Genomic DNA, 23,927 nt, shown 5'->3' on the forward strand with positions numbered 1-23,927 from the left:
GCTCAAATACCAGTTTTTATCTTCAGTAACAAACACTGTGAGTTCTTGAAATGACAGATTCTCTTTGTTCATTTTTGATAAAATATTTGGCAGATGCCTGAATAACCATAGTTGGTCAACGGTTCTTTCAGGTAAACTTGGTATTTCAAATAAACCTGAAAAATGAGGCTCCCAACTTAGTTTTAAAAGAGGTATACTCAGATTCATGACTTAATAGAAATGGTAATTTTTACTGCTTCATCAAGGACATTTTAAATGAAAGTAGCTTTTTTACTGAATGCATAGAAATGATGACTATAGTGATTACTAGTAGTTTGATTCCACAGCCGTGATTCATGTTAAGGGGCCAGCTACCCTATCCGTAGTTACTTTTGCACCATCAGTGACAATGGCAAAAGCAACAGATAATTATCTTAATATTACAGCTTTGACTTCACCAATCCCCTTAAATAGACTTGGAGACTTACAGGGGTCTGTAGACCACACTTTGAGAACCACTGGTGTTATCTGGACTTTTGAAGTGTTATGCAGTGAAACCTGTCAGGAAATTAAAATCATTTTATATTTACATATAATAAACAATAGGACCCTAAAATATTAGGGTGTCTTTAAATGTGTATATTATTGTTCTGATCCCTATAATTGTACATAAATTTAAAGACTGTTTTTATGATGTTTTACAACTGTGGTAGAAACAGGATGTTGGATGAAAACTTTTTTTTTCCCCTTCAAAAATGCACATTTCCAAAAGGCATTTAAAAGGCATGTTTACTAAAGTTAAGTACAGTATGATTCAATTTAGATACTGTGATTTAAATAAAATAGTAGATTGAGGTATGAATTAAATTTCAAGAAAATCAAATAAATCAGGTACAGAGATGCCAGTGATAGTCATAGGCATCTGTATGTTGAAAATTAATGACTGTTTTCCTTATATCAGTAAGCACTGGTTCACATGCCATCAGGACATTTGAATCTCAGAGAAAGTCAGTTAGGATGTGTCCAATCATTCTGGATATTAGTATCTAGGATGTGATAGAACATATACTGAGAGATACCTACTCATAGGGGCTTCCCTGGTGGCTCAGTGGTAAAGAACCCGCCTGCAATGCAGGAGATGCAGGTCAATCCCTGGGTTTGGAAGATCCTTTGGAGAAGGGAATGGCAACCCACTCCAGTATTCTTGCCTAGGTAATCCCATGGACAGAGGAGCCTGACGGGCTACAGTCCATGGGGGTTGCAAAAGAGTCAGACATGACTTAGTGACTAAACAACAACCACCCACTCATAGCCACTCCAAATAAAAGTCCAGCACATGGAAAGTATCTTAACTCTCTTCTCTATCCTACACTTTTATGCTTACCTTTGGTTTTTTAAGGGAAGTTTTAGATTTACTGAAAAGTTGAGTGGACAAGTACAGAGAGTTTCTAGATAACCCATCACACACAGTTGTCCTCTTATTAACATCTTGCATTATCTTGATATATCTGGTGCAGTTGATGAGCCAGTATTGATAATTGATACATTATTAACTGTAGTTCGTAGTTTGCATCTAGGCTCAGTCTTTGTGTTGTACATTCTGTGGGTTTGAGAAATGTATACTGATGCAACAGGTATCCACCATTACAATATCAGAACAGTTTCACTCCTAAAATTATCCTGTTCTCCATCTAGTCATCCCTCCCTCCTACCCCTGAACCCCTAGCAACCACTGACCTTTTTAATGTCTCCATAGTTTTGCCTTTGCCAGAATGTTTTTATCATGGGAATCATACAGCATGTAAGCCTTTTCAGATTGGCATATTTCACTTAATAATGCATTTAAATTTCCTCCATGTCTTAAGTGCATGATAGCTCATTTCCCTTTATCACTGAATAATAATCCATTGTATGGATGTACCACAGTTTTTTTATCTGTTCACCTGTTGAGGGATTATTTTGGTTGCTTCCAAGTTTTGGCAATTATGAATAAAGCTGCTATAAATATTTGTGTGAAATTTATCTATGGACATAAGTTTTCAATTCATTTGGGTTAAATATCAAGGAGCCCTGTGCTTGTTTTTAGTACTGAGCCTCTACACCTTAGAAGGAGATGTACCTCATTTTTATGCAATACATTTTATCCTTTATGTTCTTAATTGCAGCTTTTCCTTCTGACTCTGTCCTCACAATCTCCCTTTTCTCAACTTGTAACGGTATTAATGCCTTTTCTCCCTTGAGTTGTCATGTTCTTCTGTTAGCTGCTATTCTAAACTAATCTTTTTGTTCAGAGTTTCCCAGCAACTGCAAAGCACTGTACTTAGACTGTTATACCCATCAATCCAGTGAAATTGCTCTTACTAAAATTAGTGACAACTTTTAAGTTGCCAAAATGCTCTTTGGTCCTTATGTTAGCCTGATGTTGCTGTGTGTTTTGCCACTAGCCATTGACAGTTTTCATTTTCACAGGTTTTTGTTTTTTTGTTTTAGCTTCTTGTCTTCCCCTTTATAATATTGCATTCTTGTTTTTCCATTTGCCATGTAAATATTGATGTTTCTAACGGTTCCATCCTCACACTGCCTTCATTTTACTTGTGCTTCAGGCAGTCTCTGCCCCATAACTTCAGCCTAATCTCTGGGGAAGTTCCCAAGCTTTTATTTCCAGCACAGACTTCTCCATAGTGTAAGGCCCAATTTTTTAATCTTCTTACTGAACATTTTCATCACGGTGTCTTTCAGACACCTCAGACTCAATATGTACAAATCTAAATGATTAAGAGGGAGCATAAGGAAGTTTCGGGGTGGTGATAGAACGTGTGTTTTTGATTGTCATGGTGGTTACACAACTTTGTGTTTTGGTCATAGAACTATGCACCAAAAAGAGTGAATTTTATGGTATGTGAAAAAGTAAAACTCAATAAAGAAATCCAAATGGCCATCCCCACTTTCAAAAAATAACCTAGGTGGTTAATCAACTTCTCTTCTCTTTGTAATCCTAATACACATTAGACCTGCTGACACATTATAGGGACTTATTTAGTTGGATGGATGGATGATTAAAATAAACATATCAACTGAAGCTTCCTGAAGACAGAAAAATGTTAGGTATTACCAGATTTATTAAAACATCAGAGGAAAAACAAGCTACATATTTTAAGATGATAATTTATGACTTGGTTAATGTTTTTAATACTTATTAGTGACTGCCATTTATGAATATAGTAAGTATATGTAGTTTTTATATGCCAAGGGATTATGTTCTAAAAGTTGCTGTAAATTCATACTTACATTAGAAAAGGGAGAGACATTTCTTAACTCCAAATTCAGTTCTCAATTGAGACAATCAGTGGCATATGCAATTTTACCTTTTTGAAGAGAACAGTTCTACTATAGGAGGACATTTTCTCACTTCCTTGCTGTCTGCCATTTGGCTCTGAGAGGTATGTTTACCTATAGCACTTTAGAATAGTTTCCTTCCTACTGTATGGTTGAAGGACTTAAAGATAATCAGAGTATTTTCCTCTTCTCATCAATCCCTATTATTATTTATTCATATTTATTCTGAGACTGCAACTCCCAGAAAAGATACCAAAGGAAGTAGAGGGATGGACTAGCAGTGGCTCAATGAATTCCAGATCTATGTGGTTCACATGGTAATCTTATACACGGGTAGAGAGAGGGGAATACCTTCTGATTTGTAGGTATTAAAATTACATTATTCTTCTGGTACTCTATCATAGGTTCACAGTGACAGAGAACCAAGTAGTAAGTTATAAGAGTACATCTCAGCCTACTAGTGCCTTGGTAGAAAAATACTTGCTAGATTACTGGAAGTTAGAGTGAGTGAACATTAACTTGGTCCACCTAGCAATTAAGCAGAATCGTTCTATCAGTACACTGTGTAGGAGTAAGAACAATCTCACAACAGTTTATGTTAAATATTAAATCCTCTCCTCTGGAGAACTCCTCTTGTTCTAAGATAAATAAAAAGTACCTGTAAAATCATATGGCACAAAGGAAAGGTGATGTTACCCTGAAGACCCAAGCGAAGAAAATGCTCATGAGAAAATGTTTCATTAAAGGAAACGTAAGAAAATTGTACAAAGCATTTGCCTTGCAATCTTAAGGAAAAGAAATAGGAAATCATAAGGAGAGAACAATTGGAGGTGAAAGAGAAGTAGTTAAAGATAAGCTGCCAGAAAATGAAAAATATAAAATCAGAAATGAAGTATATATTGGAAGCAATAGAGAGCAAGTTAGCAGCTTAGAAATCTCATCAATAATATGTAGGTTAAACCCAAGAAGTTTCTAGTGTAAAGAGAAAAAATGTTTCTGCAGAGAAGATAAAAGAATAGAAATGAAGACACTATTTCACAAATTCTTGGCTGGGAAAAATACATAACACATGGAAATCTAAAGAAAGAAAGTTATATAACCTTAGTGAGATATGTAAAAGGAAATTTGAATGTTCTGAAAGGCTTACCTTGTTTTTAGATATATAAAGACATGCAGATGTGAATTCAAAGGTATGATAGAAGAAAATATAACTTGAGTTGCCAAATGCACCTGTTTGTGGCAGATTAAAGAGGCTCACATCCTAAGCTGATGAAAAAGATTTTCAAATAGGCATATGAAGGAATATCTACAAGAGTAAAGAAAAAGTTCTCTAACCATTAGAGCTATAAAAATGGCATAATATTAGGTGCCATATTAATGTGTTACATATATCAAAAGAGAAAAAAATAATTTCAATAGATTCTAAAAACGTACTTGATAAAATTCAGTGCCCACACCTAATTTTTTAAGTCTTAAAAAATAGTATGAACATGTGTACTTTACATAACGAAGAATATTTTAGCCAAAAACCCAACATTGTAATGAAGCTCTAAAGATATTCTCTTTAAAGAACAAGACAATATTTCCTACTTTGTTCTAGATGTTTTCAACAATGCAACAGACACAAAAGTAAAACAAGAAATACAACTATGGAAAAGGAAAAGACATTTATTACTGAACATAATATGACTATATATACAGGCTATCAGTTTCTGACTGACTTAACCAAAGATGGAAAAGAGAAAGGATGTGAATATATTGAGAGAAGGAGTAGATACAGCATCTATTTCCATATTTTCCTAAATAGAGGGACACCTGTTAGAATAGAAAAAGGGTTCCTTTTATTGCTCTGCGCCTGCCCTTTTACACTGGACTCATATCTCCATTTGACGTGAAAGTAACCAACAATGCATGTGCCTCTACCAAACAGAATACTTAAAAACCTCTCTTGGTTCTGGAAATAAACTTAGCACTAGCAAGACCACATCCTTCTCAGGGTTAAGGGAGAAAGCGTTCAGTGCCCAGGAATTTGCAAACAGTATCTCTCCAGCTCTGCGATTTTCCAGGAAGCTCATGTTCCTTAGAAAAAGGCCTTAAGAATGACTAATGCACAATAAATGGGTAAAACTCAATAGTTTTCTTACATACTGTCAATAATTATTTAGAAGATATAATGTGGGAAAATTCCGTTTACACTAGTGAACAAAATAGTTACTAGGCCTAATCTTAAGAAGAAAAGCATAGCTTTATAGGTACAGGAATCAAGTTTACTGTGGAATAGAAAAAGAAATGTGAGTAAAAGAGATAAGAATGTTTATGGGAGGTATTAATAATAAGTTATACAAGAAGATATATCTTCTGAAATTCTGCATTCAGCTTTGTGAACACAGTCTTAAAGTTTGCTTGGAAGAACAAATGTATGAGAATAACATTTTCAAAGCACAAAATGAAGTAGAAGGACTTGCCCCCACCAGATATAAAAATAATTATAAAATTTCAATAAATAAAGGAATGTAGTACTGACGTGAGAAAACCAGATCAGTAGTGGGAAGGTCACATGCTAAACAAAATCTTAGCATATATGTGAAATGCATGATAAAGGATGCACAGAAAATCAACAGAATGATTAAACTGATGATTGAATATGGGGGAGTTGATTACCTTCTAAAAATAAAGATGCCAAAACATGAATATTACTGGTTTTCTCCTGCATCTTTTTGACTTTTTTTATAATCAAGGAGGAAAGTTTTAAACAGTATTTCTGGGGTATCCTATAGAAGCCCATCCAATACAGGGATTAAAATGATGAGAAAGGCTCTGAGGAGGTCAGGATTTGGCTCTGCTTCTATCTAGTTGTGTAAGCTCTGATAAGTTATTTCATCATCATAAGTGTCCTAAGATAAAGGATTAATCCTAAAATAAAGGATTTGAATTTTATTTTCTTCAATTTCCCCATCCAACACTAAAATTACGTGTTCTGAAGTATGAAAAGATCAAATCTAACTACCATGCAAAACACCATCTTTGTACGGGATTCTAACATGAAGTCAAGAGTCAGGTTGTCTGTTCCAACCTTGGTTCCAACATTTACTGGTTCTGTCATCTTGGGGAAGTTTTTCTTCCTCTCTGTATCTGTTTCCTCAATGAGAAATAAACTGAGAGTATTGATAGTACTTTGTAGGTTTGTTGTCAGAAATAAAGCAATGTATGCAAGTGCATAAAATGTTGCCTGGCCTTTACCTGCTCAGTAATATTTTTATTTCAACTTGAGAAAAAATTATGCCAAGAGCATAATTCCAACACCACCTACCCATCCATTCAAGCACAATGAAATCAAGGCCCTCTTCCTGACTCTTGTGAAGGAGATTCTGACACACATTAGTAGGAAAGGCATGCTGTGTTTAGGAGAAGAACTCTTCAGATGATTCTGATTCTCTGCCCTTTTGTTTCACTCCCAATCTTAAACACTATTAGCACTATCTTTGAAATAGAGCATCAGTTATTCAAACTCTATAACAGGTGAGTAACACTGGGTATTAGCATATTTAAGACTGGTCAATTCAGTGGAATAAAAATTATATATTCTGTTTCAGTTTTTTGATACTTAAATGCATGTGAAGGAGGGTCCATTTGATTTTTTTTCTCAACACAACAGTATTTCCAGAACAGTTTTCACCTAATTCAGTTTGGGAAGTACTGCTGCTGCTAAGTCACTTCAGTCATGTCTGACTCTGTGCGACCCCATAGACGGCAGCCCACCAGGCTCCCCCGTCCTTGGGATTCTCCAGGCAAGAACACTGGAGTGGGTTGCCATTTCCTTCTCCAATGCATGAAAGTGAAAAGTGAAAGTGAAGTCGCTTAGTCATGTCAGACCCTCAGTGACCCCATGGACTGCAGCCTCCCAGGCTCCTCCGTCCATTGGATTTTCCAGGCAAGAGTACTGGAGTGGAGTGCCATTGCCTTCTCTGTGGAAAGTGCTAGACAGAATTTAAATGCATTTTAACATTCATAAATCAAGCATGTACCAACAATATACTTTTATATCCAAAGGTGGATGAAAGTCTAGTTGAAATTGAATTCTATTAAGCTATTATTTCATTTTTCAACTGTATTCATAAATGGCTATTGTTAGGTTTTTTTGAAATTTTCAATTAATCAGGTCTTTAAAGCCTAAGGTCCCCCGTGCAAATATATGCTGTTGTTCAGTAGTTTTATTACTGCTTTATTTTGGGCACTCTAGCACCTCACTGTTCATCGCAGCACTGTTTGTAATAGCCAGGACATGGAAGCAACCTAGATGTCCATCAGCAGGTGTTTTCTTAAAGATGGTTGCATAGTAAAAGTTTCCCTGGAGTCTAAGATTTATACAATGCTTTTAGTAACTAAAATGTAAATTAAAAGATTTCTTCATGTTAAATTTCATCTTTGTTTTATTTCAACTGAAATCAAAGTCAGAATCACTCATGGATGTTAATACTATTGATCGGTTTTATTTGCTCTAACCCTTGTTGATCATCTACTTTTCTGGAAACACTAAGGCAGTTGTTAATGTCTTCACAATGCCCAGAGCAGGGACAGGTGTCTTTGATGACAGCTTGGATCAAGGAAGGGGTCGTGTTTGACAGAGAACATTTCCACAGCCATAGTAAACCTTGACCCAAGAGAAATGGGAAACAGTAGGAACCTTCTCTTATCATTTCGCCTGACCCACCACAAGAGATGATTCCATGGACCAAACTGAGTTAGTAGGAAAGTAGGCTTTTATATTTGGCACGAAAAAGAGGAGACATAACTTTTCTTAATTGATGTGGAAAATCCTAAATCTGTGGCATCAGAAAGGATATTGAGTTTTTATAGCCATTGTCGTTCTGGCTAGGGTAGCAATTTCCTGAATAATTTCATATGTAACATGTTTTAGAGATAAGGAATAAGAGAGGAGTTCATTCACATACTGAGCAATCTACCTTTAGAGGTTTTCTTCCTTGCTGTAATTGTCAAGTTGATAATTAAATTTGAGTGCATTGGGGATAAATTTGATTTTTTCCATAAAATATCTTAATATTTCCTAAACAGTTTTACCTTAATAAGTTTGGAAAGTGAAAATGATTTGAAATAAGAACTTGAAACTGCGTTAGAAGTCAGTAAATCTGGAAAATGGAGATTTTCTCGGTGACCGGACAAGTCACTGAGCCAGCTAGAAAATTAGAATAATTAAGCAATTTCAGTTTATAGCATTAATTTTTTAGCCTTGGAGAAAGAAACTTATTGTATTTAAATAACTTTTTTGTCTGCCAGATTCTAATATTTATTTTAAATTAATTTCATATTTTTTAGGTGACCACTATACTCACTTTGAAAGAGTTGTGAAGGCTCTTCTGATCAATGCTCTAGATGAATCTTTTCTGGGAACATTATATGGTAAGTTAATAATATAAATGGAGCAGTCGGGTTTTTTTCCCAATTTTTAAGCAATCTCATTGTTCATGTGTATGTGTATACTAAATAAAACCAAGGAGACCCAATCTTAAGGCCCTCCAGTTGTTCCCTCTAGGATCAACTATACCAAAAGTCCATTCACATCACACACTTGTTGGTGTTTATTATTTGTGATATGTGAAAGTACAAAAGGAATATTTTCCCTCTCCTTTGAGAGTTCACAGTGAACTTGAGGATATAGGGCATATATTAATAAAGCAATAGGGTAACTCAACACCAATGCATTGTCCCAGCCTAAGCTTTAAGCTCCTTTAATTTCACCAACCTCTCCTTTGAGAGTTCACAGTGAACTTGAGGATATAGGGCATATATTAATAAAGCAATAGGGTAACTCAACACCAATGCATTGTCCCAGCCTAAGCTTTAAGCTCCTTTAATTTCACCAAACATTATATGCTTTTTTATGCTTTTGTGCCTTGTTGTTTCTCATTAGAGTATAATCCCTTTCTACTCTAGATTTTCTAAGTGAGTGTAAAGTAATTTCCACTATGAAAGTTATCTGTGACCCACTTAAGTAATATTTCTCATTCCCTCATCTATGCTGTTATCCTGAGTGTGGTGGCACTGATACATATGCACTTCTCAAATGTATTGAAACTGTATTTTTGCCTTCCTCCCTTCTTTAAGAGTGTGGAAAGAACCATACTTGCTATATACATACCCCTTGCATCTAGCTCAGAATCTGCCTCTTAATAAAGACTATAAATAATGCTGAATATCTACCTACATGCCAAAGAAAGATTTCATTCAAACTGTACTGAACAAATATCCATTGAGTGTCTACTAAGGACCAGGCATTATTTGAGAAAAACTGCAAGAATATCGCAATAACTATATGACATAGACGAATCTTGCCCTTGTGTTGCTTAAAGTCTACTGGGAGAGACAGACAATGAGTAAACAAAGATATAATATCATGTCAGCTAGAGATTCGTTCTTGAAAAATTATAAAACAGGATAAGGATACCAAGAGTATATAGGACAGAAAAGTCTGTGTTAGATTGCTCAAAAAGGTCCCCCAAGTGTTATCTTCTGAACAGAAACCTGAATGAAGTGAGGGAGGAAGCAACGCATGAATCTAGCAGAGAGCACAGCAAGTGTAAAGACCCTTAGGAAAGAATAAGTTTGAGGTGTTCAGGGAACAATTAGAGGGCCTGCGTGGTTTCTTCCATTCCCTAATACTCTAATGGAATGATTTTCTTCAACCTTACTGGTTTTTTGTTTGTTTGTTTGTTTCTAATCAACCAACCAAGTATCTGCTTAAAGCTATGGGAAGAAATCTTTAACTGTTCCATTATTTAAATATTTTATAAGGGCAAAGTGATTGTTTTTGTTGTTGTTGTGATTGTTCCCCTGAACAGATGGCACCAGGCAGAAATCATATGCACAAGATATGTTGACTTCTCTTTATTATTTGGATAACCGCTTTGTTCAGCCTCGTCTAGAGAATTTAGTCTCTAGAAGTCGTTGGAAAGAGAAATACAAGGTATACAGTTTTATTTGTTTTTGAATCTCTGGTTGAGGGTGGGGTAGGATAGGAGTGACAGTCTTCTTGGAATTTCAATAACCAGTCACACTTCTTTAATTAATCTTCTAAATTATTAGCATTTTTCTTTGTTAGATAATCAGCTTGTTTCTTGTCTCTTCTAAGGCTATAATTGTTTTAATCATTCCCACTTGTTATATCTATCCAATAATTAAGTAGTTATAAATGATAATTTTAAAACATCTCTAGGGCTTAACCCATCTGGTAAAATGAGGAAATTGTCTCACAGGATGTTAACTGTTGCAGTAAAAAAGAGCTCCGTTATTAAAGAAGGTTGAGAAACAGTAGGTTTAACTTAACTGCTAGAGGGCTTTTCAAGAAGCATTATGTGTGAATTTATATTGTAAATCATCAAGAACACAATATAGAATATAATAATTTCCAAATTTGTGTTATACTATGAGGCTTCTTTTCGTAAAATACCTATTATTACCTTCTAGGATATTGGTTCCCATAATAGAGAAACCCTGACCTATGTGGTCTTTGACATCCTTCTCCACCTTAAGATTTTGTAATTCTACCAATTTGGGAGAAGATTCTTTTTAATTTATAAGATCTAATGGAGTCCATGTTATCCCCCTAGATTTCTATTTTATGATCTCTAATAGTAGAGGCTGTCCTATATGATTTACAAGATTTTTTTTCCTCCCTACTTCTAACTTTTTATCTTTTAATAATTAGCAAGAAGAAAAAGGCAAGATAGTAGAAGTTCAAGTTCTATATAGTCAGTCTTTCTAGCACCTAAATCATTAGCTACTCTCCCTCATTTTGTGTCAGGAGATTTGGCTTCATCCAGTGCCTGCTGCTGCTATACATTGGAGAAGGAAATGGCAACCCACTCCAGTGTTCTTGCCTGGAGAATCCCAGGGACAGGGGAGCCTGGGTGGGCTGCTGTCTGTGGGGTTGCACAGAGTCGGACACGACTGAAGTGACTTAGCAGCAGCAGCAGCAATGCCTGTTCAGCCTTGTATTACTTGAAGATAAATTAGCTACAAATGGTTTAGGTTTAAGGAACAATTATGGGATTACAAAAGAAAAAAAGAGTTAGAAGACTTCAATTTGGAGGATAGATTGAGTTTAGGGGGCTTCCCTGGTAGCTTAGCTGGTAAAGAATCTGCTTGCAATGTGGGAGACCTGGGTTCGATCCCTGGGTTGAGACGATCCCCTGGAGAAGGGAAATGGTACCCACTCCAGTATTCTGGCCTAGAGAATTCCATGGCCTGGATAGTCCATGGGGTCACAAAGAGCTGGACGTGACTAAGTAACTTTCAGTCACTTGAGTTTATATATTTCTTTTTGACTTTGAGTGATTTTAACTTCCATGCATTCCAGTTCTTCCTCAGATAGAGAAAATACTTACCCACTTTAAAGGGAAATATTTACTGATTTTTAAGGTAAAGTACATGGCACAGCTCTTAGAATATGGTATAACATATATCATTGTCTTTAATAGAAATAAAAGTAGCATATTGATCATTTAATTTTGCCAAGTAATTTATATGCAAAGTAAAATATTTTATCTGATCTTCAGAGTAACCCCCAAAGAAAGGTACTACTAGTTCCTCTATTTTACAAATGAGAAAATTGTAACCCAGAAAAACTTAATAACATAAGGTTACACAGCTAGTAATTAGTCAGGCCAATGTTTGAACCAAGCACAAACCTTAGGTTTAGGGTTTCTCAGACTTCAAAGCCCATCAATTCTGCTGTAATATGTTTTGCATACTATGATAGGTTATGCAGAATTTGGATAACCCAATGTTGAAATGATAACTGTAAGTTACAAGATAATATTAGCTTAAAAATTTAGACACATAGATAATCAATTCAGTACGATCTTGTTCAAAATAGGTTATGCTGCAAGAAATAAATAATGTGACAAAGTAAACCAACAGTGAAAACCTCAACAGCTTAACTAAACAAAATTTTATTTTTCACTTGTGTGTTCACTGTGAGTCAATAGGGGTGCTCTGTTAATTGTAGTCACTCAGGGAGCCAAGCTGATAGAACTTGCATCTCAGTATGTGCTTTGAATTCCAGAGAAGCAGGAAGGGAAGATGGTTAGTCACCTATTTACTCTGAATGTCAGCCTATAGTGACACATGTCATGAAGTACCGTGAAATAAGAGAAACAATAAAAAGTACAAGACAATGTTGCTGTGAATTATAAATGTAAAAAGGAAACTCTACTGGATACTTAATTATTGTCAGGCTGATAGAGAATGCAGATTAGTGACCCTGTTAATATGCTCATTGTGTGCAGCTCAAATATTGTGGTAAACTAATCCACACTACTAATGAGAATAGGAGTGTCTAGCACAGGCCTAGAGCCTAAGCAGAACTGCTCAAGCACAAGTAATTTCACAGCTTAATAAAGCTTATTTATGAATGCCAAATATTTTCTCTGTTTATTCATTGCTAACTCAGCTATTAGACTGGCCATAGCAATACTGGCAATCTAGCAATCCTGGTTCAAACTTGTTTGTTTTCATAGTACTTTAGTAAGCAACTACAGGAGAATTAAATTATTTCTGGGATATTTTGTGGAAAATATAATTCATGCAATGGAGACTAAATGTGATCTTTTTTTTTTCTTGATTTTTATTAACCTAAATGAATTGATCTTTTAATTATATTATCCTGAATTTTTTTTCTGCTCATTCTTTCCTATTTTAACTAATTACAACATCTGGAGATAAGAGAGAGATGAAGTAAATTAAAACCTTAGTAGTAACTTACAAGTTTGAGAGAAATGAAGCTAGTTTCTTTCTTCATCTGGTTTCTTTTTAACAGCCTAAATTATAATCCATTTTTAAAATTTAAATATATCTTGTCAAACACCTACTGTGTGCTCAATACTAAACTGAGACATACCAGTGTGTTTTGCTCTTATATCTTATTATATTATTATGATTCCTATTCTTAATTTTAATTTGGTTGGGCTCTTATATTTGATTTTGTTGTTGTCTTTCTTATCCTTTAAACTTTCATTACATTTTGAAATTATTTTCAGGAGCGAGTAGAAAATTATTCTAGTGTAGATATCCAATTGAAGACATCTGAGAACTGTTTGTGCCAGGCTTGTGGGTTGTATCGCCACTGTGAATACTCAGTGCATTTATCAGGAAAGTTGTATGACACCAGGACCATGGAAACAGATGATTTCATGTCACACGATAAACAGGTATTTTCCCCCTCTCATTTTAGTTCTTAAAAATCAGAAATTTTCACTAAATAAGCCTGTATGGTTAACCCTAACTTCTTTTCACAAATGGAGAAAGCACCAGGAGAAGAAAAAAGAGCACGGGGAAAGAGTGTGCCATTTTTTAATGTAAAAATGTGTGTTATACATCAGATTCACTCCAAATTCAGTCAGGTACTAAAATCAGTGCATGTTGTCTAAGTGTACATCACCCAAACTAGGAGAGGGTGAGGGGCGTGAGCGAGAGGGGATAAGGATGAAAAGGGAGGTAACTGAGCCAGAGGAAGAAGAAATCCCTTTTGAGTCCCAAGGAGAATTTGACCCCAATGGAAATTTTAGGCCAGATCATCTACCAAATTGACAGTCTACAAACAAATAATTAAAGATGGCAACCCACTCCAGTACTCTTGCCTGGAAAATCCCATGGATGGAGGAACGTTGTAGGCTACAGTCCATGGGGTTGCAAAGAGTAGGACACGACTGAGTGACTTCACTTCACTATAGATGGTAAAGGGTCTGCCTGCAGTGTGGGAGACCAGGGTTTGATCCCTGGGTTGGGCAATCCCCTGGAGGAGGGCATGGCAACTCACTCCAGTATTCTTGCCTGGAGAATCCCATAGACAGAGGAGCCTGGCGGGCTACGGTCCATAGGGTCGCACAGAGTCAGACGCAAATGAGTGACTAACACTTTCAAATTCACCCCAGTAATGAGGTTTGAAGGAAAACTGTGCTTCAACTTAGACTACATCAGCGGTGTTTCAGAGCCTAGAACCGTCACTGTATATTTAAGGTACTATTAATTTTGAATGAATAGACAAAACAGAAGAAAATATTTTAAATATATGACGTATCTGATAGACAAGAGCAGAACAGTACAGTGTGAAGACAGAAAAAAAAAAAGATGCAGATGCAGACTACTTCTCTTTATTTTTTACTCTTTGTAAAATGATTACACTTAGAAGTACAAAAAATATTAAAATTGAGAGCTTCCTCTAGACTTCCCTCTGTAGATTCCTCATCCACTGATACAGAGGACCAACTGTATATTTATTTTTAAAAACTCCATGTCTACATGGGTCCATGCAGTTCAAACCTATGTTGTTCACGGTTTAACTATACTATTTTTACACCTGTGGTTGGTTTAATCTGCAGATAGAGAAGCCCAAATGTAAAACTCTGGCATCTGCAGATTTTGCTATCAGGGAGGGTCCTGGAACCAACCCCTGAGGATAGTGAGGAGTGGCTATAGTTTTAGCTACAACAGTCTTGGATAGAGTACTGAGATCAGAGCTCTTGACCACCAGCTTGTGGTGATATCTGAGGGCATTACAGGAGAAGGAAATCACCTGGAGGAAAGAGACTTGAGATCTGAAAGGCAGTTAGGAGGACTAACAAGTTTTTCAGTTTTGCCCAGAGTCTGTCCAGACTCCTCAAGACACTTAAGATCCAGTGAGAAGAGGCATTAAGTTTCAGGCAGATGGCCATGTGTAATAAAAAAGGTGAAAAGTGAAAGTGTTAGTCATTCAACTGCCTCCGACTCTTTGCCACCCCGTGGACTGTATGGCTTCTCTGTCCATGGAATCCTCCAGGCAAGAATACTGGAATGGGTTAGCCATTCCCTTCTTCAGAGGATCTTCCCAACCCATGGATTGAACCCAGTTCTCCTGCACTCAGGCAGGTTCTTACCATCTGAGCCACCAAGGAAGCCTAACCACGTGTAATGCATCCATGCAAAGAACAGGCTGAGAGGGAATAGAATCCCTTAACTCAGCTTGTTGCACTTAACGTTTTTAGCTGTGCTTTGTTACTCAGTCGTGTCCGACTCTTTGTGACCCCGTGGACTGTAGCCCGCCAGGCACCTCTGTCCATGGGATTCTGCAGGCACGAATGCTGGAGCGGGTTGCCATGCTCTCCTCCAGGGGATCTTCCCAACCCAGAGATCGAACCCAGGTCTCCTGCATTGCGGGCGGATTCTTCACGTCTGTGCCACCAGGGAAGCCCAGTGTTCTTTGAGACCTGGAAATAGACAATAGACTTCTTCCCATCCCTCTTTCCTTGAAGATCTTTTCTCTTTCTTCTCCATACTTTAATTTCCTTAAGGAACTGGTTGCTTCTCTGTATATGAGGGCCTAAAGAAATACCTCAAAAAGCTACCCACAGTGTTAAAAACGTGTTTAAAATGTGCATAATGCATGTTCATTGTATTTCCTTGCTTCAGTTTGTTAAACAGTGTCGATGCACATTCCTACGTGTTATGTCTAATAAATTACAGATCAGATATTTCTGTTGCTTTGCAGTCACCATCTTCTGCTTTAGGAAAATTGGATGACAATTTTTAGCTTTGTTTCTGATTAATCTTTGGCTATGTCAGGCCCCTAGTTCACACTGATAACTGAGATGACTCAGTTATCTTCAGATTTATCAGTTCATAGAACTATACTAACCCTACACAGTGGATTAAGGATCATTTCTGTATCACTTATCTGCTTTGAGATAATAATCACAAAACTTACCATTTCTCTTTCTCTCTGGCAATTTTTAAAAATATTGTCTTATCTTGTTAGAATAGCGTCTCTATTTTTTTTTTTTTCTTTTTCTTTTGGCTACACTGTGTGGCTTGTGGGATCTTAGTTCCCCAACCAGATACTGAACTTGGGCCCTTAGCAGTGAAAGCACTGAGTCCTAACCACAGAGCCCCCAGATAACTTCCCCCAAGTAGTGTCCTTAATGTTTAGAAATGCAATTAGTTAATTAAAAGTACTGTCTAAATACATTTCTGGACATTTAAGGACACTATTCTAGCAGTATAGATTTGATTTACTTGCTTTTAGAACTTGCTGTGTTGTATAAACATTAATTCATAAGGTATAGTTGTCTGTGACAATACACTAAAACAGGGAAGGGGTGAAAGGAGAGGTCCACTTGCAGTGTATGCAACAACTATGTACATTTACTGTGTATATTTACTGCTTTTTATGAAGCCTTACTAACAATGATTTAGGCTCTTCCATATAAAATGTGCTCACATTTGGGGGAAAAAAATAGTATGAGAATATTCTAAAGGTAATTTTGGGTTTATTGACCTCCAGTGTCACTAAACTAAGTGTAAGGTAGACACCAAGAGGGTAGGAATTAGAAATGAAAAGGATTCTCAGTAGATAGTTTTGTTTCATACTGGAAAAAGAAATTAAAATAGAAAATCTTAAACACTTCTCCTTTCCTTTTGTTCCAACTCAAAATCTTTATACAAATAAATTCTTGTTTTGTGGAAATACAGAATACAATGTAATAAAAACAAAAAATTGTATTATTCTTCTACCATATCTTACCTAGACCAGCCATAAGAGAGTTCTCCTGCATCATCTACTTGAATGGCAGAAATGGACTTCCCTGTAGAGTTCACTGCGACTGTTGTATTATCTTTGTATTTAAAGTGGGAGGTATTGGCAGCTGAACTGTAATTTATATGACTGGTTTGATGATAATGTTTCAATGGGAACAGTGCTTACAGTAAGCAAGCCATGAACAGTAATACCTGATTGTTTCTGATGATCTGAAAAGCAGATTTTCCCAAATCATACAGAAATACCGATGTGCTTTTCATCAGCATTTTGAAATTTTAAGAAACGTTAGAAAATATCCCAAATGCCATCTTTACAAAACAATGCATCAAAGCTGTTATGACCATCATATTTAACTTTTATTCATTTTTGCCAATATACTTTTGTATTGTTTATTTAACTCATCACCTGTGTGATCCCTACAGTGTGACTTCAGAAAAACAGCACAGTTCTTTGCCAGATAGAATACAAGTTGCATAGGTCAATAACGTAACTGTATCACTCTTACTGAATTCACGAAAGCATAACCCATCATGTATGTAGACACAAAGACAAATAACATAAATTAGGAGGAACTTAGTCTATTTCCTGAGGTTACTCCATGAGAATAAGATTGGTCATGTTATAAAATTTGAAGTCCTTTCTGATGCATTTTCTACAGTGAGTGAAATAATGTAGGTACAGTTACATTTAATGAGGTCAGTGCGGTGACACTGTTTTCCAATTTTAGCTATAGATGTGTGTAACAAAGTACACATTGCAAACATTCTAAAAGAGAATGGATGGTTGAGTTCACAAGAAGAGTATTCTTAATCATAAGATCCTAGAAGTCCACATAAACATACAAATAAAAATTTTTACAGTTTGCTAATAATAAAATATTAATGTTTATAATTACATCAGACTCATTAATTAAGGGGCTTCCCTGGTGGTTCACCTGGTAAAGAATCCACCTCCAATGCAGGAGACCCCAGTTTGATTCCTTAGTTGGAAAGATCCCCTGGAGAAGGGGTAGGCTACCCACTCCAGTATTCTTGGGCTTCGCTGGTGGCTCAGACAGTAAAGAATCTGCCTGTAATGTGGGAGACCTGGGTTCGATCCCTGTGTTGGGAAGATTCCCTCGAGGAGGACATGGCAACCCACTCCAGTATTAGGGCTACGCAGGCGGCACTAGTGGTAAAGAACCCGCCTGCCAGTGCAGGAGAGGTAAGAGATGCAGGTTCACTCCCTGGGTGGGCAAGATCCCTGGAGAAGGCAATGGCAGCCCACTCCAGTATTCTTAATCCCATGGACAGGAGCCTGGAGGGTTACAGTCCATGGGGTCACAAAAGGTCAGAAACAACTGAAGTGACTTAGCACACATTAATTAAGATAAAAAATATAACTAAACACAAAGTTATTTTTTGCTTTGCAGAATGTTTTGGAAAAAAAATATTTGGTTAAAAGTGCTCTATTTTTAATATTGGTATGAGAGCCTGTTTGAGTTTACATGTTTGTAACAGGAGTTCCCAACCTCCGGAATCTAATGCCTGATAATCTGAGGTGGAGCTGATGTTATAATGATAGAAATAAAGTTCTATCCCAAAATCATTCCCCTGTCCAGGTCTGGGGGGCGGGGGGGGGATGTTTTTCATGAACCTGGTTCCCAGTGCCAAAAATGTTAGGGATTGCTGGTTTATAAGATAGAAAATTATCATAATTCAGGCATTTTTACCTCAGTAACTGTGTGTATAGTAGCTTGCATGCTTTTCTTGCTTTGGGGTATGGCTATCCTTTTGCCTTACAAGCCATCTTTATCCCCTTTCCCAAACTTGACTAACTGTTTTCTAAAGACTTGGTTCACACATCACCTAATTTAGAACTGTTCTTTTTTCTGGATTGTGTTAATTGTCCCTTCTCGGTACCTTGATTGCCTCTTGTGCATTGCATTTGGCACGTTGTTGTTTTCTCCCAGCAGTGTAAATTCCCCTGGTATAGAAGGCACATATTTTATTTCTCTATCTCCAGTGCTTAACTCAGTACTTGAAACATAGCAGTTGCTCGGTTTTTTGTTAACTTGGTTGTATAAATAAAAGAAGGTAAAGGAATTATTGTATAAAAATTTTGAAAAATAATGCATGGATTCTATTTTAAAGAAAATCTGAAAACCAGAAAGGCTGTATTTTCACTACTATATATTCATTTCATATACCAGATGATGTTTATTTCTTGATTTAGGTGTTTACTGTTGGCAGAATTTGTGCTGAGCGAACCAGAATTTACCATAAACTGAAACATTTTAAATTCGAGCTGTACCAAGAGTGTTGCTCCATTGCAAAGACAGAAGAGGTTGAGGATGAAGAGGTTAAAGAAACAGTGGAAAGAATTTTCAGTCAGTCAGAAAACAGTGGCTGGATTAAGGAGGTAAGGTGAATAAAGAAGAACAATTTCATTCAGTAGGTTCTGCAGCCTACTACTGATCAGCAAAAGGATATGAATTATGAGAATAGAAGACAGTGACTTTTAAAAGAGAACCTCTCCTTCTCTCCCTGTCTTTGTATTTTCTCTTCTTCCACCCATTCCTTTCATGCTCATCATTGTCGTACCCTGAAGAAGTGCCTTGATGTTCTAAGTGTTCACTTAGCTCATCAGATACATTTTAATCAGCAGTAATACAGTCCTTTAATGAAGGACTCTGTCCTTTCACTTTTATGTATGTGTGGTTTTCCTTACATATATATTAAGTCCCCTTATTTTCTTCGACAAAGTTTAGGACTCACCTCTGCTTGTCTGCTTCCTATCTTTAGAATAGTTCTTGAGACCTGAGAGTGAAGAAGCCCTGGTGCCAATCTGAGGAAAGGACCTCGGCTGCCAGTTCTAATACACCCACATCCTCTTCCTGAGGACGTGGGACTGAGCAGTGAGCACTGTAACTGAAGATGAAGGGGAATGCAGAGGTTTCAGGCCACGGCACTGATTTTGATTCCTCCATATCCTGTTGATCACTAAATTTGATATCAAGGATAAAGTGGGGATTTTGAAGAGTGCACTGGATTCCCGAAGATCTGCTGGCAGCTCATAAGCTCTGGTCTGCTCACAGAGCTTTTAGAATTGTTACGGTACATGGAAAGAATGCAAGGATGCTAACATCGCAGTCTTCTAAAGCAAGTCCAGTTACATGACTGTGTAAGAGAGAACAGATAGGAGATTTTCAGGTATCAACTCAGATAGGAGTTGATACTCAGATCAACCGTATATTTAATCTTAAAAAAAAAAAAAAAAAAAAGCCTGGGTTATTTATATCATAGGGAAATTTGTAAAACAGGAAAATAAAAAGAGAGCTTGGAGAATAAACGCACGAGCCAAGGGAAAGAACACGAGAACAGACAAAACAGAACTTCTTAGGACATGGCATGTCCCACAGGGGTGTCCTGAGCCGGAGGAGGACATCAAGGTCGGATTCCCTTTTGACAGTTACCCACCCACCACAAACCATCAGCCAGGGGTCTCCTTGCCTGCTCCCCACATCTTGACCCTTCAGTTGTCTAGTTTCATTTTACTCTCTTCAGCTTTGTTTCTTTTACTTTGCTTCCATTTCTCTCACTCACTCACAGTTCTTTCCTCCCTATCCTTCTCTGTGCTTTCTCATTTGCCATGGGGAAGAGCCATCACTTATCCAGTAAGTCCCAACTTCGTTTTCCTCAGTGACATGAAATTCTTAAGTGCTTTTATTGATGCATCGAAGTGTTACCAACCCTCTAGTGGACTTGAAAGACCTTTTGGGATACCAATTAAAAGAATTATGTACTAGGTGTAGCAAAATTACTGTTGTATTGTACATACTATATAATAATTTTATATATGGGAAAGAACATTTAACTTCTTACAGAAAGAAGTAAAAGCATTTCCAAATCATGTACCTTAGAGAAAGCTTAACAAAGTTTGTGAAAACAGAAGGGACCTGCAAGAAGAAAAAGATTCTTAAGAAAGCCAAGCATCACATTATGCTTAAAAAAATAACACAGCATTGGGCATTGAAAGTATTTCAGGATGGTGCATATTTAGGACAACATGCATATTTTTTCACATAAAATACCAAACAACTTCGTTCTCTTTTTGAGAGCCCTCCTACTTTAAAAATATTTGTCAGTAGATATTCTCAAAAGATTTCCTAGAAACCAAAGAAGTTTATTAGCCAGTGTAAACCCATAGGCAACTTTCTGTGCTATGATTGAAGTGCAGAATTTATCAGGTGCCCTGACATTGCTCCACATCACTCTGCCTCCCCATCAGAATGTGTTTGCCTTCGAGTAGTAGCACTGCCTGTGTTCCTGTGATGCATGCCTTCTTCTTGGCCACAGCTACCCTAAATCTTTAGAACCTGGGCTCTGTGCTCCTTAAGTGGCACGTACATGGCACTTTCTGCTCTTAGCTATCAGTTATCAGTGTGAGCCTCTTCTCTCACCTTGTACAAACTCTGTTCCTGTCTTTCCTCCCCCAGCTTGTGTTTCACACCTTGCTTTTTCCCTTACCTGCCTCTTCTTCCTCCAAGCATTTTTCTTCCATTATCTTGGAATCTCTCAGGATTTCTTCCCAAAGACCTGCCAACTAGACTGACTTCATTCTTCTTATTCTTCCTCCTAACAGTTTAACTAGGAGATCTGATTTTAACCTAACGATAGTAAAAGGATAGGAGCAACTCAAGTGTAAGAAAAGAAAGAATGACAAAATTATGATAAAATATATAATAACTATAATAGTAAAACATGCCTCGTTCTAAATTAGAAGTGAAAAACAGAATGTCATATGCCACTGGCAAATGCTGACAAACGATTTTTCTTTGAGAGTACCTTTGATGGTGGGATTTCCAGGGAAGTTGAAGACAGGATTGTTGGTATGAGGTAGTGAACACAGAAGACCAGGAAGTGAAAAAAGTATGTCAATAGAGACATCAGGTTTCAGTCCCTATCACCATAAACGTCAGAGCTATCAACACAATCTCTCGTTTTATTGGAAGCAGAAGCAGAGCTCATAAGGAGAGCTAAGAAACCGTTAGGTCAGTTCATCTCCCCAGCAGAAGGAAGCACTTGAACTCTGTCAACCTTGAAATCTCCAAACCGTCCCAGCTCCTCTCTCCTCTTGTCCGGCCCTGGTCTTTACTCTCCCATCTTCATTGCTGTCACTCAGATTTAGGCCTTCATTACCTAAATTATTATAGTAGACTCATAACTAGCTGCCAAACCATTCTAGACTGGATGTTTTACCCTTAAAAAAAAAAAAAATATATATATATATATATACATCTCAGATTGTGTCAGTTTCCTGCCCTAACACTTTCATGGGGTCACAAAGAGTCAGACACGACTGAGCGACTGAACTGAACACCTTTGTCAGCTTTCCATTGCCTGTCACATTATTGCTAAACTCTGTAACCTCATCTTTCATACTTTTTATTCTCTGACCACCTCTTTGGTTCAGTCTTCTCTCTCAGTTCCCCTGGAAAACCTCAGACTGCAGTCAAACCCTGTACTTTTCTGTCTTGTCACTGTTTTGTGGATTTCTGTCTCCTAGAGAAAACTCTCCACCAGACCATTGCCTACCAAGTCTTTTCCCCTAGGACAGCTCAAATGCCACTCTTCCTGGTCACCTCAGCTAACCATAACCTTTCTTCTGAACCCTCATAGCAGTGTCCATGTTCTTTATGCCCCTTGTTATTGGTTGTCATTGGTGAACTCTGTTCTTAGAGGCAGGGAAAGCAATGGAAAGGGCATGGCAACCCACTCCAGTATTCTTCCCTGGAGAATCCCATGGATGGAGGAGCCTGGCGGACTACAGTCCATAGGGCCGCAAAGAGTCAGACATGACTGAAGCAATTTAGCATGTGTGCGGATTAGCAAAGTATATGATATATGTTACATGTTTAACAAATTTTTGTTGAATAAGTTATTGAAGTTGTTACACTTCTACTATAAATATGATAATAGAAAACTTACAATTTACCAGACAGTTATGAAGTTAATAATAATGTTCATTTTGATCTCTTACCAATGCTTTCTATGAATTAGAAATGCTTATTTGAAATTGAGTCCCTGTTTATAATAAAAAGATATTTGTTCATGATTGCCATGAGATAGACTTGTTCCTATTTGTGTCTGTAGATTGAAAAGGCCTAGTTTATCTTCACTGCTTTGAGGAAAATAACTAGCTTTTTTATTGTATACACAGAAATATGGTCAACTTCAAGAATATCTCAATTTGGCGGATTACTTTAAAGAGGAGAAGTTTGAATTTTAACACATTTCCTTCAGAGAAGATTTTGTAAATTCCTGTAAATGTGAAGATCACAAGTCTTGTTTCTCTGTATCATGTGACCTATTCATATATTTTATGTATAGCTTCATGCAAAATATCTTGTGTGAAACATGTTCATCTTAATTTCCATGAAACAACACTCTGCAGTCTAATAAAACTTTTATCTACTGTACATAGAAAACACAAGCCTAACTTTAAGTGTATTTGAAAGTTGTATAACAGTCCTTTATATCAAAGTTGTGAGAATGCTGATGCTGACTTTTCATGTGAAGAGTGCATACCTTTTTAAAAAGTATGAAATGGAAATTTTTAATCATGCATCTCTATTCTTATTTGTCTGTTATATGGAAATAATCCTTAGCTATATGAAGTTGCAGTTGAAAGTTGAAGATATGGTGTCCAAAAAGATATAGGGCAGAGTATAGGAAAAATGATGGCCAATTGGGAAGGGTGAAGATCGTGAATGATTTGTCAAAAAAGAAGTCCAAGGAAAACAAAAGAATGATCCCTAAAGTATCTGTAAAGACTTCGGGAGCATCATTTCTTGTATGTGACACTACAGACAAGTTTGAACCAACTGAAGAGTGAACGTACCAACTGAAAGTTAAAAATATTTTATCTATTCTTATAAATAGCATTCACTTAATTTATAAAAATGAAAGCACTAATGACTTTAAGGACTTTTAATGGCAGCTGACTCAGTTCCTAGGTCATGCTTCTTGTTGACTTGAAACAT

At 36.8% G+C, this 23,927-nt stretch overlaps 1 protein-coding gene across 7 annotated transcripts in view; it reads left to right on the plus strand.

Moving 5' to 3' along the window:
- The window catches only part of CCDC82 (coiled-coil domain containing 82), a 31,726-nt gene extending 8,215 nt beyond the window's left edge, over positions 1-23,511 (plus strand). For 5 of the 7 annotated variants that reach the window (XM_059874660.1, XM_024975182.2, XM_005215757.5 and 2 more), the window contains exons 5-9: positions 8,650-8,733; positions 10,173-10,297; positions 13,371-13,541; positions 19,118-19,303; positions 23,105-23,511. In XM_059874660.1, coding sequence (XP_059730643.1) covers positions 8,650-8,733; positions 10,173-10,297; positions 13,371-13,541; positions 19,118-19,303; positions 23,105-23,173 — 635 coding nt within the window. In that variant the 3' untranslated portion in view covers positions 23,174-23,511. 7 annotated transcript variants of the gene reach the window in all.
- The last annotated feature ends 416 nt before the right edge of the window (positions 23,512-23,927 follow it).

This window comes from Bos taurus, chromosome 15 (genome assembly GCF_002263795.3).
Source record: "Bos taurus isolate L1 Dominette 01449 registration number 42190680 breed Hereford chromosome 15, ARS-UCD2.0, whole genome shotgun sequence".
In the NCBI taxonomy this organism is placed as follows: domain Eukaryota; kingdom Metazoa; phylum Chordata; class Mammalia; order Artiodactyla; family Bovidae; genus Bos; species Bos taurus.